Source organism: Crotalus tigris, unplaced genomic scaffold (genome assembly GCF_016545835.1).
Source record: "Crotalus tigris isolate CLP2741 ecotype Arizona unplaced genomic scaffold, ASM1654583v1 scf7180000018525.42219311030:4301911, whole genome shotgun sequence".
NCBI lineage: Eukaryota > Metazoa > Chordata > Lepidosauria > Squamata > Viperidae > Crotalus > Crotalus tigris.
Genome location: NW_024097057.1, coordinates 1,016,955 through 1,034,020, shown reverse-complemented (window position 1 = coordinate 1,034,020; position 17,066 = coordinate 1,016,955). Strand labels below are relative to the sequence as shown.

The 17,066-nt window shown below is 41.9% G+C and overlaps 1 protein-coding gene across 3 annotated transcripts in view; it reads right to left on the bottom strand.

The window, feature by feature from the left end:
- Window positions 1-17,066, bottom strand: part of PLCG2 (phospholipase C gamma 2) — a 58,107-nt gene that overhangs the window by 40,439 nt on the left and 602 nt on the right. The window contains exons 1-2 of one of the 3 annotated variants that reach the window (XM_039353483.1): window positions 15,811-15,998; window positions 6,771-6,998 (exon numbers count right to left, since the gene is read on the bottom strand). In XM_039353483.1, the coding sequence (XP_039209417.1) occupies window positions 6,771-6,966 (196 nt within the window). In that variant the 5' untranslated portion in view covers window positions 6,967-6,998; window positions 15,811-15,998. Of the gene's footprint in view, window positions 1-6,770; window positions 6,999-12,527; window positions 12,547-15,810; window positions 15,999-17,066 lie in introns of those variants that run through there. The other 2 variants (XM_039353485.1, XM_039353484.1) reach the window with 2 other exon arrangements.

Here is a 17,066-nt window from a genome sequence, read left to right as displayed (position 1 = left end):
CACTTGTGACTTCCTTTGTCATGCAGTCCAATTATGCAAATGTTCACCTGTGTTTCCATATAGGTGAAAATTAACTAATTTTAGCTTCTCACTTGGGTGTAGGAGAGAAAATAAAGGGTCGGTCACAAGTCCAAGTGACATTTTTTTTCCAAAGGGGCAAGAACAAAGCAAGATTTACCAAAATGAAAGTAGCTGAAGATATTGTGGCTATTAATGGTGATTTAAACATACAAAGAACATTGCTGGAATTGGGTCTGTCTAGTTTAATGAAAAGAAGGACGAGGGGGGACATGATAGCAGTCTTCCAATATCTCAGGGGCTGCCCCAAAGAAGAGGGAGTCAAGCTGTTCTCCAAAGCACATGAAGGCAGGACAAGGAGCAATAGATAGAAACTAATCAAGGAGAAAAGCAACCTGGCGGTGAGAACAATTAATCATGGAATGAATTGCCTGTAGAAATTGTGGGTGTTCCAGTGTTCCATACAAAATAACAGCAATAGCACTTAGACTTATATACCGCTTCACAGTACTTTACAACCCCCTTAAGCGGTTTACAAAATCAGCATATTGCCCTCAACAATCTGGCTCCTCATTTTACTCACCTCGGAAGGTCAAACTTGAGCTGGTGAGAATCGAACTGTTGGCAGTTGGCAGAATCAGCCTGCAGAATTAGCCTTCTAACCACTGTGCCACCACAGCTCATAAATAAAACTTGGGAAGTGCAATTAATAGATAGAGAAGCTACAGCTGGGGAATGTCTGATAAACAGGAGGGGCATAATCCCCAAATATGAACCAAACTATGAATAGGCTATCCAAGGTGCGTGTTTGACGCTTCTTCAAATTCACCTTCACAGCTTGACAAAGGGGACTCCACACACTAGTTATGAACTGTTAGGAGAATCAACTTCCGAGCTGGGGAATTCGGGGAATTGACATACTCTCCCCCCATCTTAAAGTTGTCTTAAGGCTGAGAAACACTAGGCTTATGTATAATAAATATTCCCTAAAGTCAGGTCTAAACAAGGGGCACCAACGTAAGAGGACTCTACCAGAATTCAGAAAATGCACCTGAATTTGCTCTTCGTAATTTTACAACGTGGCCCAGACAACAGCAAATATTGAGTTACGTTTGCGGGCCACTGCAGGGCTGCTGTGTGGGGAAAAGAGGAACTGGATGTTTTGTGCTGTGTTAGCACACAACATTAACTTTTGCCAAGAGACAGACTATATTTAAACGGCCCCACCCGGGGAGCACACAGCGAAGTACACATCTGGAGCAACAGCTGTTTACATGGCTTATTTCCAAAGAGATAAACCAAAAAACCCGAGATGGGTGGGGACCCTCTGGACCCCCACTGTCAGGAAGTGAGCTTTAAGCAATGAATGACACAGCAGACAATTGAAAGGAGGGGGGGAAATGGCAGCCTTGCTTTTAGGAACAGAAGAAGTTGCAATTCTCTTTGAAATTGCTTTTAGACCAGCATTTTTAGGCATGTTGGGCTGCATAAAAGGCAGCGTTGGGAATACAGCCTCTCACAGCTTGGCCGATCAGTTTGATTAACTAGAAAGTCTGCCCAATGCTGCATTTTATGCAGCCAAACTTGCTTAAAAATGCATCCTGATGCTGGTCTAAAAGCAATTTCGAAGAGGATGGCAACTTTTTTTTTAATAGTGCAAGAGATAAAATCACTTTTGCAGCCTTCCTCCTTCTCACTAAAGAGGAAGCGTCAATGAATCGAATGAGGGTAGGTTTGCTATGTCATGATTCACTCATGAAGGCAGAAGTGACTGTTCAGTGATAGTGCAGGAAAATCAACAGCTTTCTCCCTCTCGGGAACCAGCAACTGGAGAGAGAATCTGAAATTGTACCTTGCTGTTCCAGTGTTAAATAATTTGATCGTTTGGTGAAGATGGATCCAAGCAGGACCATCGTGTGATGGGATATATGAAGTTTGAAGGATTGCTCTCTGTCGTGCAATTCTGCATGAAACACAGCCGCCTAGACTACAGTAATTAACAATGTTTAGCTATCATTTCCCCAGTACAGACCATTTTAAAGACTGCTCCAGAAAAGCTTTCACAAGATCACTTTGTTAGTATAATGAACAAGAAGAACCAATTCTGCTCATCCCTACTGCCACATCCTGACTCTTGGTCAACTCAGCAGGCTTTATTTAACTGGTCCAGAACTGTCTTGCTTGTGGTCCTATGCCAGTGACCTAACAGCTGTGGCTTCTATAAGCATGCAATTTTGGCTTCCTTTGCTTGCCTTTGATCTTCCCTTTCATGTTTAAAGAAAAGCTCTTTTCGTTCCTTCAGACCCAGTGTTACCTGGATCTGGACAGGATCTCTAGCTCCCAAGGATATTTTGTCACGCCATCTTCTTCTTTCTCTTGTGCTGCTAAAAGGGATTAGCTTTGGAGGCCCTGAGCTTTATGGAGCTTACTGGAGGATTTCTACTTGTCATCTTTACACTGAGGACACAAAGGTTTACTCAGTAGAATTATAAGGGTCTGTGACTTAGTGGTGAGGGTAAAGTCATTCCTTGCATTGACAAGTCCCTACATAGGTAACGTTGGGTATCTATAAGTGGCATCATTCCAGACATTGAAAAAGCACCAGTAGGAGAGAATATTTGTAGAAGTTCAAAGTTGAACTTTGGAGTCCTTGGTGCTCTCTGAACTTGGTTATTTCCTTGCAGATGTTTCATTATCCAGCTAGGTAACATCTTCAGTGCTGGTCAGTGTGGGGTTTAATAACAACCAAACGGTCAAGCAGAAAATAAACCTAATCGAGGAACTACCAAGGAGAAAACCACACATTGGCAGGGCAATCTACTGTATATAAACAGAGAGCAAACCCCACTCCTACTAGTACTGATGATGTTATCTAGTCAGGTAATAAATGTCTGCAAGCAAACAACCAAGCTGAGATAGCACCAAGGACTTCACCAGGAAAGCAATAAGTGGAGTTCCCAGATGTTCAGATACCTGTCCTCAGAGGTGTACAAAATGGTTATTGCCAAAACATTTCTTGTGCAAACCTCGGTGCACACCCAACAAGTTTGCAAAGGGACAGCCTAGCTGCCTTACCTGATATTTTCATATCTGTCTCGCTTTTTCGTTACAATCATACAAATCGGCCATGACATGCCAAGACTGTAAGACTGCCTGATAATTCTGCATTTCAAAGGGCTCTGTTACATCATCTCCAATAATAACCTGACATAGATTCAACAAAAATGCTTACACAGGAAGAAAAAAAAATGGGACTAGTGTTAAAAATAGAAGTTACACTTAGAAATTCTGAGCAAATTTACAAGCAGTTTAGATGTAAGACTTGCATCTAAGACAAAGAGGAAAGGGAATAACGTACAACTTTATTCAATAAGCCATCATGTTTTCAAGATACTGGAAAGCAGCAAAATGTATATTTAACTTTCCTTAAAGGAAACCATGCTGCTTTTTTTAAAACCAATGAATAATTAACCGTCAACATTTCCTTTTATGTTGCAAAATTGAGGATTTATAGGCACAAGCCCTGAGGTATGTTCAGAATGGATCACCCACAAAAGCTGTTTGTCATAAACAGTTGTATTAACTATAACAAACAATTACATTTTGGCTTGAACAAAAAAGACAAGCTAAAATTTGCAGTTAACCAGTTAACAGTCTGCTTTGAAAAAAAAAGGCATAATCCAACTCTATATTTGTGGCAGGAAGGCAAAAACCACACGAACTGGGATGGTAGATGTTTTGCACATTTTGCAAAATGCTGGGCATTCTGAACGTCGGTCCTGAAAGAGATCAAAAATCTGAAAGAGGTCTAGGATGCAACACCATGCCTCATTTCTTGGGAGTTAGAAGCAGTTAGTTCAACTGGCTATTAAGTAGTAGCGGTTAACTTCAATCACAGATTGGATCATGCAGAAAAATCAAATGAAATCAAAAAAAGGACAAGAACATCAAGCAGCAGTAAGCAATAGTATAAATTAAATGTGCTTTGTTCTAATAAATTATAACTATAACTTATAATATGTCAAAGAGCTTTAAGGTAGTGATGCTAATAAATTAGACTAGTGTTTCTCAAAGTTGGCAACTTGAAAATGTTGGCAACTTTAAGCTGGCTAGGGAATCCTGGGAGTTGAAGTCCACCCATTTGAGAAACATTGCAGTGGACTATCAATTTAAGAATAATGAAAGTGAACGAGCGCCCATTAAATAGAATGCTCATAAAATAAGATTTTGTATCTATTGAAGTTTAATTATTTTACACATGTGCAAAATAAGAATGGGATTTTATACACGTTTCCCTGTTACACTTGCCTGTTAGGTTATAAAGCTCTCTTTCTTTTTCTACTCACACCTGTTCAAAGGTGTGCTGAATTTTTATTAGATCTCCGTGTGATTTTTCTAACAGGCGGTTTCATTCTGATTTGTACAGTGTATGATTTGCAACAAGATGCTTTCACTATGAAAACTGCAAATTTTTCAACCACAAAGCTTACTGTAATCAGTTTAAGCTTTTGCTCCTATTTACAACTTCACTGAAGTTACCTAACTCTAAGCCAATAATTTCGAACAGATTTACATTGATAAAGTTATGTATGTTAAAAATGTAAAACCCCATAGTTTCCCACAAGCATTTTAGAAAAAAAAACTCAACAACAAAAGTAAAAAACACACTTCCAAATGAGCAATACAATGTTTTTTTTATTGTTGCCACAGAAAATAATATTTTTTTAATGTAACATATATACACTAGCTTTAAGACCGCTATTTTTAAAAAATGAATGTAAGCCCATTTGCAAAGGGAATTTCATTCTTACTAATACGTTAACACTTAAAAACAAAGTTATTTTAAACTGCAGTCACGCATGAAACCCAGATAACTCTATCTTCTGGCTTGCTCATGAAAAAAATCCTGGTTCAGTGTGAAATGCTCTCTTTGAGATCCACTTAAATTCTAGTCCGCTTGAATCAAAAAGAAATATATTCATTTAGAAATGGTAAAGATGGTCCCCGGCTTATGACGGCAATCAAGACTTGAATTGCCACCACTAAGCGAGTCTTAACGTGCAATGTCCTGTGACCACATTGCTTAGTGACAACAATCGCAGCAGTCTTGGTTGCCATCATAAACCCAAGATACTCCAATTTTTAAGGGAGAAGTGACAGGAGTCCCAAGTAAGTGGCACAGGGGAGCCGTGGAAGGATGGAGGAGGCCCTGTGCAGGTTGCAGGTGGGGTAGGAGAGGCTGGGGGAACCCAGACCAGCACTGTGCAAGTGCAGGAAGGCCATGGGGTGTTAGGCATGGTGCCACACAAACACAGATAGGCTACAAAGTAGACAGCAGAGTGCGAACACAGAAGTCATAAAAGCGCCAAGTTTGAAGGCCCCTGAGATATAACTTCTAGTCTCCAATTAACATGCTTTCATGCTATTGTGGCAGGTTAAAAATTGAATGGGAGGGAGGGAGGGATGGTTAAGCAAACCAGCGAGATATAAATGTCATCTGATTTTGAAGCATTTGTGCAAACCTGATGAATATCTTATCAATGTGTCCATATTCTGATCTTATCTCGTGCTAGCAATTGTGAAAAGGGAAGTTCTTTCCAGTTCATGTAGTTTACGTGATCAAAATTCAGATGCTTGGCAACTGGCATGTATTTAAAATATATCTGTACGTTACAAACACATGCAGTATCTCAGGAGTCACATGATAGTCATTTGTGACTTTCCCAGCCAACTTCCAACAAGTCACGTCAATGGGAGAAGCCAGATTCGCTTACCGACCGCATGATTCATTTAACAACTGTGGCAAAAAAGGACATAAAATTGGGCATGGCTCCCTTAAAAATCGCCTTGCTTAACAACGGAAATTCTGCTCTCAACTGAGATCATAAGTCAAGGACTACCTAATAACATCTATTGCCTTCTTCTCATCCTTTCCAAGAACACTTGCAAGAAGGAGGGGACAAACACGTCATCAGTCTCGAGTTCCTTCGCGCCCACTAGAGAATTAAGTCCAGCCCATCTTGAATTCCTTTGACTCTTATCTCCCACCAATTTGCTTTGATCGTTAGTCGTTCAGATTCTTGTGAAGAACCTAAGCTTGCAATAAATCTTTATATTCATTTGAACTGCCTGGGTTTTCTTTTATATATATGTATATATACACATACATACACACACACACACACACACAGAGAGAGAGAGAGAGAGAGAGAGAGAGAGAGAGAGAGAGAGAGAGAGAGAGAATTTTATTGAATTTTATAGGATTAGGGAGGGGGTGGGATAGGTATGGGAGTTGGGATTCAGGTTAGGGGACAGGGTTGGGGTTACAACAGGGATGGGGACAACAATGGGGTTACCCCCCATTTTCACGCTTTAGCAAACAGACTATTGTCCGGGTACATATGGTCAATAACAATAATATAGTAGTGAATAGCTATAGCAGTGTTTCTCAACCTTGACAATTTTAATTCTGGGAGTTGAAGTCCACATGCCTTAAAATTGTCAAGGTGGAGAAACACTGAGCTATAGTGAATATAAAAAACAATAGTCATGAACAATATCAGTTAATCAATGCATATCCTTCATCTTAGTAAAATATATTCGCCATTAAATATCACAATCATTTCTCACTATTGCGTTTTACTAGCCATGGATAAAAATTAGAAACTGCCTGGGTTTTCTGATTTGCCCGCCGCCTGACAGGATCAATTCCAATATGAAGAGGGATGCCGTGAAGCAGATAGGATACTCACAAAATCCTTCTATCTTGTCCGCCGTTTTGCTCCAAGCCACCTGCCTGGTTTCCATAATGACCTGAATGGTTCTTCTCTCTGGGTTACTTTTCTTGAGGCTGTATACGGTCATCACCGTCCCCAGCTCCAAAGTCCTTTTGATCTGACTCTTCTCATACTCCGGGAGCTGTCCATACTCAATACTTCGGCCGGACATTTTCAGGTTGAAGAGAGCAGACCTTCAGAAGGCTGGAAGGGAAGCAGGGAGGGAGAGAGATATATTATTTTAAACCTGGCCCTTCTTGGGTTACAAATGATTCTGCTGCAGTTTCCGCTTAAAGACAAAAAAAATTTCAAGAAGTGAAACTAGGTTCGCATGAACCAACAGCTTCTGAGGTCAAGGTACATGGATCTCTACTCCAACACCTTGCTATTATATAAACAGAAGTGAGCAAACTACTAGATAACATAAAACAATTCTAATGCTGGCTAACCATGCCTAGGGTGAAACAGAAGAAGCCTGGATATTGACGACAAGCTGAAAGTGAGCCAGTAGTGTGATAGAGCTGCTAAAAGAGCCAACACAATCTAAAAATAAATCTGAAGAAGCACTGTTATCAAAAACAAAGTTCTTATTCTCCTCTACTATGTGCTGGATGTGTGTGTGTGTGTGTTATGATTCAGTGGTTAAAGATGCCTGAGCTGAAAAGCTGGCAGCCCGCGTTCAAGACCAGAGCCCTGCGCAATGAGATGAGCTCCCATTACTGCACATCTAGCAGTTCAAAAGCACGCAAAATGCGAGTAGATAAATAGGTACCACTTCGGTGGGAAGGTAACAGCATTCCGTGCGCCACGACGTACAATCATGCTGGCCACATGACTATGGAAGTGTCTTTGGACAATGCTGGCTCCCTCGGCTAAGAAACAGAGATGAACCCCACCCCCTAAAACTGGACCTGACTGGACAAAGGAAACCTTTACCTTTACTTTTGTGCTGATGAGCGCAAAAGTATAAAATTGTGTTTTATTCTGACTCTTCTTTTCCAGAAGGATATACTGACGCAGTAGAACAGGTTCAGAAAAGGCCAACAAAAATGATTGTGAGATTTTAGACATGCACTATGAGGACTTGTTCAATCTGAGAGAAGATTGGGGGTGGTAGGGAAGACATAGTATTAATATTACAATTTGAAAAAGCATACCATCACTCTTATTCTAGACCAGAAGCGTCCAACCATGGCAGCTTTAAGACCTGTGGACTTCAACTCCCAAAATTCCCCATAAGTCATGGCTGACTGGGCAATTTTGGAAGTTGAAGTCCCACAGGTCTTAAAACTGCCATGGTTGGACACCTCAGATCTAGAGTTAAGGGTGATGGTGTGTTTTTTCAAAATGTAATACCAGATTTGGTACAACGATATCATGTTTGGCTCTTCCCCCTTGCAGAATGATGAGTAGGCTTAACCTTTAGAATCAATGAAGATATTGTTTCCTTAAATGCAACAGATCTCTTACAACTTACAAGAGGTCTACTAGTCAGCCTGGAGCAGATGTCTGGGCAAAAAATATGTTGTGGCCCCAAATTCACTGCCCTAAAATGGGCCATAGCCTATGTTTGGTTACTTCCATCTACTCTTCAACTACTTGTATTCTATCCATTCTCTCGAACCCTGTAGCCCCATTTCTTCAGAAAATCAAGAAGTTATCTGTATACTCTACTGTGGCTTGGAAGAGAATATTCAGCCTTGGAGTGTATATTTTTATCATTCCATTTCCTTATTTCCAGGCACCAACAAGACTACTGTCTATCTTAGCCAGAAGTCCTTCATTGAAGTTCAACAGATTCCAAGAATGCAAGAAGTCCCTAAACCCAGCAGGGCTCTGAATAAAACCCAAACCAACAGTATGTGGAGACCACAAAAAAAAAAAAAAAAAAAAAACACCAATCAAGGGTACGCCCAGCAATATGAATCAGACTAAATAAAAATTTGAGACAGACAGACCCAGGGTTGTCATAGAAGCCGATAAAACTTGAGCCATCACAGACAAATCAACCTCAGCAAAAATTCAGAGATCTCACGTCACAGTATGGATCCGCAAGATTATAGGTTGCCTTTCTTTTCTGGAAGGGCAAAACTGATGTGATGTCAAACGTGAAAGACAAGGTCTACCCGGGAAGGTCCAATTAAATTGATTTATTGCTACTTATGCCCATGCCCAGGACTTTTCTCAACTAGTTAGTTAGCACCTGTTTGGAGTTAAGATAAGGGTCCAGGAAATTCAAGGGATTATGTAGGGATTCTAGGCTGATCCCTCTTTTAACTCCTCCCCCAAGTTCTGCCCCTCCTTCTCCTACATATGGATGGTTCCAACTTGAACTATACTTCCTATATTAACAAGTTTTGTGAGGTACACAAAACATTATTTTGTTACTTTTGTTTTGAGACAAAAAAAGAAACATGGAATGTTACATGATTTATAAACAATTTTTGCAGAACTAATACACAAAGTCAATGAACATTCTACATTACCCAGACTGCTCTATAAATTCTAGACTTTATCTACGTTCAGGCTGATATAGGTTTGAATAAAATCCTTTTAAAAAATCATTAGTTTTGCCCAACTTATCAAGAAACCAAATACATGATAAATAACTATATCTACAGGTTGCTGAAATACTATAATGTGAAGATAGCAAGAATATTAATGTATCATATTCCATTCCTTCAGTTAATCATTGCCTTACACAGACATTCCTCTTTTAATAATCTTAATAAAATTTGCAAGGGAAATGTACTTAACTCATCAAGATAAGAGGAATAATTAGGAAAAGAAAATGTATCAAACTTTTACAAGTTCTGCTTTCTGCATCTCCAGCAGTCTTTAAAATATCAGCAAAGTCCAAATTAAATCTGAGAACAGAGAAAAGAAATCTATCTTCATTTAATTTCGGAAATAGCAGTGGGAGAGCAAAGAGGTACTTAATATTTCCTTTTATCTGTCTCGATCCAACAAAATATCTATCTTGTCCTTGCTGATTAGTAATGTATATTACATTTTTAAACTGAAAAAAAAATGGTACCTCAAGATAATAACAACTGCAATTTTTTAAAAGTAAATATCCTGATGATGAACATGTAATTGCTAAAAATGTATAAATTTTTATTGAAATTTGAAACATACTTTGATACAGAGGATTCTATATATTCATATTCAATTCAATCTGGAACTTTTCCTTTTAGGATTGATGGAAATACAATTAAAAAAAGCCACTGAAGATTATTTCAATATCTGATTACTGCAACAAGATTATTAAATGTACAGAGTTAGATTCAACGCTATCCACGATGGAGGAATAGTTGGTGAAAATCGACAGATCTTGCTGAGAAGGATAAACTAACTTTTCTGATTAGAGAAAAGATACGGTCTACATAAATTAAGGACTGGAAACTTTTTTCTTTTACAGAAAAATGAAAAGAAATATGAATATGAGATTTATGGTTTTGGTTATTAGCTAAGGTAGATTCTAAGCTTTATGAAATTTTAGAAAGAGACATGAAAATATAACTGTACTTATAACTCCTGTAAAGCATATCAGAAATCCCTGCTTCATATCTTTTCTCTTTCTTTTCTTTAATATCTTTTCATTTTTTCCTTGTTCTCTTTGGTTTTTTTTCTCTTTTCTTCTTTATATTAGTTTTATATTTATAATCTTTTTTAAAAAAGTTTTAATAAAAAGTAAAAAGAGGTTTTTTTTAGATTGCTGATATGACGACTGCTGATGTGAAAATAAGTAAAGAATTGAGATACTGGTTTTTTTATTTAGCTGTAAAACTTTACGAGCCTTTGAATGTTGCAAGTCAATCTAATTTATATTTATATCTGCACACTCTGTAAGCAAAATGCTTTCATGAATTACAAGTCTGTGTAAAGGATCGTACATTTTAAAAAACAGGAGAAGACAGGGTTATAGGAAAATGACCTGCTTCAGAAGATGAGTTAAACGTATCAAACAAGAATCGCTAACTGGGAGCTTAATTTATACATCACTTAATCTGGGAGATTAAAGTAAACCCAGAAGATTGAAGTACTGTAAATCTAAAAGAGTAGGAATTTGTTTTCAGAAGCAGCTGCATTAAGTGAAATGCAAAATACGGTTCATATTTCATTGCAGTATTGTAAAGCTTAACAATGTTATAAAAATGATCTACATTAAAATGGGCCAACGTTTAGAAGTTGAATTCCCATTGCAATCAGTAATGACCCAATTTACAGCTGTCATGAGTTACAACCAAGATGGCAAGCTCCACTGCAGTCATCAACTCAAGGACTACCTGTATTAAGAAAGCTGCTCCCCTTCGTGTTAGCAATATTCATGTTCTAGAATCATAAGCCCTGCTTACTGGACCATTACAATAAAACTCCCTTTTATGACCCTGTCATCCCTTAATCTGGGGTAGAATAAGGGCGACTGGATGGAGTTGAACGTTTACTGGCTGGCTGCCCTTCCTGATGCCTATGTGGAGTTCACAGCAAAAAAAAAAAAATTCTTTGCGCCCTCGGAGACAACTATCCACTGCTACCTAGGTTTAAACTGTCAACTTCCAAGTGGGAGGTGAGCATCTCCATCACTAGGGTACTATGCCACTCACAGTCCACACCTTACTGGACCATACAATAAGGTAATAAAAACATTCCCTTCTTTTTTTTCTTCATTTCTTTGCCTACCACTCTTCATGCTTTCCTGCAATCAACGTGTTTCAGTTTCCTTATTAATAAACTGACAACTGACACACAAAATAGTTGCTCTGGACAGAACCTTTTCACGACTTTAAGACAACACATAAGCCAACACAGATGCTGGTTCTTCCCATCCCTGTGGGGTGGGAAGACACAATGGAAACCGCAACAATACTCATCTTTGTCTTCTACGTTGCAAATGGCCAGTAGGAAAAAAACACAGTGCAGCCTTCTCTAAATCTCTCTGGACAAAGAACACCTTATAGTGACTATAGTCTACAGCAGGGGTCTTCAAACTTGGCCCTTTTATGACTTGTGGACTTCAACTCCCAGAATTCCTCAGCCAGCTGAGGAATTCCGTGAGTTGAAGTCCACAAGTCATAAAAGGGCCAAGTTTGAAGACCCCTGGTCTATAGTGTGTACAATTTTCTATAGAAGCAGCCACCTGCTCTCAAAAGTTTTAGCTTCTCTGTGTCTTGGAAATCACACCAGAAAAATTTACTCAGCACCTGAAAAGCCATTTGTGCTCTAAACAGAAAATGCAGAGTGAACTTAACTGCTTATACAGGATGAACATCTGCCAGCAGCAAACAGAACCACTGGAGAGCCACAACACCACCTTAGCTTCAAAAGAGGCAACTCTAAGCCAAACAGATTAAGAGAAAAACAGAATATTGATGGTTGGGCATGAAACAAATTCTTGGGGAGAATTTAAACAGCTGCATGCAGTAATCGATTTTTCAATCCATTTTTCTACTAAAGTTTGGATAACTTGTCTCTTTCTTCATCCCTCTGCCATTTTGAGTAAATATGACACTTCGATGCTATGGGCCTCCCAAAAGAATATCACATTTGCTTTTATCAAATGTCTCGTTCATTTGCATTATGATCTAAAAACAACACAACTTGGAGATGATACAAGGAAAGGTCTGGCACAATGCAGCACGCAAATGACAATAAAGAAGCAAGCAAATACATTCTGACAGATCTCATACACATAGAACCACTTTTCCTACTTATTCTGTAAAAGAAGCTTACCTGCCACACTCTCACCTAAAGAAAGAAATGAATAATCTCAATGTGTAATTTTCCTACTATAAAAGGTTGTCTTCCCTTAGATAAAGGTAAAGGGGTGAGCCTATCCAGTTGTGTGTCTGACTCTGGGGGGGGGGTGCTCATCTCTGTTTCTTGGCCATGGACCCAGCGTTGTCCGAAGACATTCCTGTGGTCATGAGGCCGGCATGACTATTACCCTGAGGTGCATAGAACCCACCAAAGTGGTACCTATTTATCTACTCACGTTTGCATGCTTTGAACTGCCAGGTTGGCAGGAGTTGGAGCAAGTAACAGCAGCTCACCCTGTCGTGTGGTGCTCAGGTCTCAAACTTGGGCTGTCAGCTTTCAAGCTGACAAGCTTAGCATTGTTAACCCACTGAGCCACCATACCCATCTTCCCTTACAAACTCTCTAATACCATGTTTCTCAATCTTGGTAACTTTAAGACGTACGAACTTCAACTTCCAAAATTCCCCAACCAGCCACGTAACAAGCTCTACCTTAAAAACTACAGGTAGTCCTTGACTTACAACCATTTGTTTAATGATGGTTCGAAGTTACAACAGCATTGTCGAAATTACAGGAACTTCCAATTAGTGGCAGACACAGGTGTTCAAAAGTGACTGAGTTTGAGACCCGAGCACCGCACAACGGCTGGGGTGAGCTCCTGTTACTTGCTCCAGCTCCTGCTTACCTGGCAGTTCAAAGCATGCAAACATAAGTAGATAAATAGGTACCACTTCGGTGGGAAGGTAACAGGGTTCCATGCACCTCAGGGCAATAGTCATGCCGGCCTCATGACCACAGAAGTGGTCTGATGACCATTTTTCCCATGGCCATTGCCACATCCCCATGGTCATGCGATCAAAATTCAGACCCTCGGCAACTGACTCATATTTACGATGGCTGCAGTGTCCCGGGGTCATGTGATCCCCATTTGAGACCTTCTGACAAGCAAAGTCAATGGGGAAGCAAGATTCAATTAATGACCCCGTTACTAACTTCACAGTGATTGACTTAACAACTGTGGCAATAAAGGGCATAAAGTGGGGCAAAACTCAGCTTAACTGTCTCACTTAGGAATGGAAATTTTGGGCTCAGTTGTGGCTGTTAAGCCAAGGATGACCTGTACTATTTTTGGACACCTGTCTGTTGACTTTGAGCAATAAACTCCAGCTTTTCCATCTTGCAGGGGATAAATGAGCAGACAAGCAAACGAACAAACTTGACTGGCGTTCATTTTTCTGCTACAGATTCCAGCTCTCTTGCCCAGCAACTTCTTTTCTTTATTTTAGCCCAATTCTCAGCTCGTCTGGTGTTGCTGCCAACCTGCTCGCCATCGGATCGAAGGAAAATGCAGCAAGGAAGTGGGGTGGATAACCAGCTTCCTTCCCTGTTTTTGCAAGCGTTGGGCCTCCGCGGAAAGAGCAGAGCAAGAAAACTCTCTAGTCTAGGCCATTGTTTCTCAACCTCCGCCACTTTAAGATGGGTGGACTTCAAGTCCCAGAATTCCCCAGCCAGCACGGTTGCTAAGCAAATCTCCGTGGTTGTTAAATGAATCACAGAGCCATGAAGCGAATCCAGCTTCCCCAGTTTGTCGGAAGCCAGTTGGAAAGGTCGGAAATGGTGATCGCGTGACCCCCTCCAGGATACGGCAACCATCGTAAATTCACACCAGTTGCCAAGCACGTGGATTTTGATCGTGTGACCATGAGAACTGGCCCTAAGCCGCTTTTTTCGGAGCCATTGTAACTTCAAACTGAGCGCATATCATGTATTGATGATATCAATAGCCAACTTTTGAATTTATAAATAGTTTCATATTAGACACATAGACATTAACAACATCTATAGACTGTGCCAAAGCGACAATCAACCAGCCCAAAAGGGAACAAAAAGACCCAGGCACCAGCAGATCAGATCAGCCTAGATCGGAGGTCTTCAAACTTGGCCCTTTTATGATTTGTGGACTTCAACTCCCAGAATTCCTCAGCCAGGCACATTTTCATGTTTGCTCACCGAGAACGGAATTGTGATGGGCTTTTTAACATTTTTGCTACGTGCTAAATAAATAAATGCAAACAGTTAATAAACAAATGGTTGTAAGTCGAGGACTGCCTGCCATTAAGCAAGCAGAGAAGACGGGCTGAGGCCAGGAGGTAAAAATGGCAAGTATCCACATCGAAGGAAGGATGGTGGGTGGGTTCCACGGATAAAAAAGCTGGTGGAACGCCCTGCAGGGCAGAGCCAGCCCCAAGAAAAGCATCTGCAACATTGTCAGCCGCTGTCGGCAGCAAAAAGAAATTAAGAAATGGACTAACCACAACTGGACAAAGTGCAAAGCTGAGCCCCAGAACCACACACAGAGACGCACAGAGAGAGAGAGAAAGACACACACACACACACATTGTACAGTGCAACAGTTTACTGCTTCCAGGACTTTTAATTGCTCAAAAGGCTTTCAGGTTTTTTTTAAGAGCCAAAGTCTCGGTTTCATTCATCCTGGCTATATTTGTAGCCTGGTTATTGAACCATGGTTTCTTTTCGACAGCCCAACTGCCCGGATGTGCACAACCCCAGAGAAGTCAAGGCTGGCTTGAATTGTGAGCAGGTTTTGCACAACAAGGAGGGGGAGGGGGCTGGTTGCACCACTGTGCAACAATCCCCATTGGGTAGAGACACTTCCGAATCAAATGAAAGCGAGGTCTCACCACCCACAAGCCGAGGTCGGGTTCACACAACACACCTAGCCGAACTAACCCAGCTGGCGCCTTTCCCTACCCCTGCAGGCTCCATGCAGCCGGCTGTCAAACCCCGGAAATGGGTGCACTTCCCCCCATAGGGGCCCTTTGCAGAAACGTGTGAACCCAACCGCGGCGCCGCCATCCAGAAGGGGTTCCTTCTCCCACCTCTTCCTTCCCAAACGGGGCCAGGGTCCCGCAAGAGCGTTGAACCCGCAGGTGCGCCTTTCCGGCCGTGTGAACCCGGCCAAGCGAGGTTAGCCGTCGAAGCAGGGACCAAAGAAAGAAAGAAAGAAAAGGTCCACTTAGCGTCTCTTGGATCCCCAACAACGGGGATCCCCAACAACGGGCGGGACCCCCACCCACCCCAAAAGCCTCCCGAATGCGGGGTGGGCGGCGAAGACCCCCGAGGGGCAGATCCAGAAGGCGACTCAACGGCCGGGCGAAGCCACCCAACCTGCCGCAGCGGGGGAGAGCGGGGAGCAGGGGGCGCCCTTCCCCGACAGGTCGGGACCTCTCCTCACCTGCGCTCCTGCCCGCGGGCGGGCGGCCGTTCCTGCAGACGGAGCGCGCGGACCGCGCGGAGGGGCGGCGGACTGGCCTCGGGGGCGCCGGCTCTCCACCCGCTGGGTCGCTGATCGCCGCCGCCGGGCTCTGCTTCTGCTTCTCCTCCTCCTCCTCCTCCTCCGGCGGCGGCGGCGGCAGCGGAGGTTGGCCTGGCGGGCGGAGGGAAGGCCACGTGACGCGCGGCGGAGAGCGCAGGAACGGCCGCCGCCAGCCCAGAAAGAAAGAAAGAAAGAAAGAAAGAAAGAAAGAAAGAAAGAAAGAAAGAACAGGAGAGAGGGAAGGAAGGAAGGAAGGAAGGAAGGAAGGAAGGAAGGAAGGAAGGAAGGAAGGAAGGAAGGAAGGGAGAGAGAGAAAGAAAGAAAGAAAACAAGAAAGAAAGAAAGAAAGAAAGAAAGAAAGAAAGAAAGAAAGAAAGAAAGAAAGAAAGAAAGAAAAGAAAGAAAGAACAGGAGAGAGGGAAGGAAGGAAGGAAGGAAGGGAGAGAGAGAGAGAAAGAAAGAAAGAAAAAGAAAGAAAACAAGAAAGAAAAAGGAAGGAAAGGAAGGAGAAGGAAGGAAGGAAGAAAGAAAGAAAGAAAGAAAGAAAGAAAGAAAGAAAGAAAGAAAGAAAGAAAGAAAGAAAGAAAGAGGAAGGAAGGACTTATGACGCGGATCTGAAGTTCTAACGGTTTTGCATTTGCTCTGAGCAACCTCCAAACACTTGTGGGGCTCCCCTAGAAGGTGCTCAGAGGTGCTCTGAAACTGTTACTTCAGATTCAGATACCTCAGGAGGAGTCAGACCTCTGATCTTAGGATAAGGGTTGCTGATCCCAGTTAGCGAAATAACTTCATTTTGGAATGAGAAGAAAAGCAAATCCACAATGGACCCCTCCTTGGGATGACTAGCATCGGAAAATTAGGTCAGGATTTAATAAAAGTGTTCGGGCAGGGTGTTGGACTCCAGCACCAATTGTGCTCCAAGTCGGTGTAGGGTCCTGAGTAAAGGATGCTGGAGCTGTAGCCCAGCGTCCTAGGATCATTGTTAAGGGAAAGAAGGCCTGCGCTGAAGAAGAGCCCTGCAGGGGTGGCCTGTTTTCCATCAACCACGGCGGCTGAGGCACATGGGCGCTGGAGTGTAAGCTGTTTGCTAGAGCAGCCCCCGGTTTTATAACTATATAAAACCTCTGCCCTGGTTTATTTCTGGCTGGTCCTGGGGCAGCAAATCGCTTTGGGAT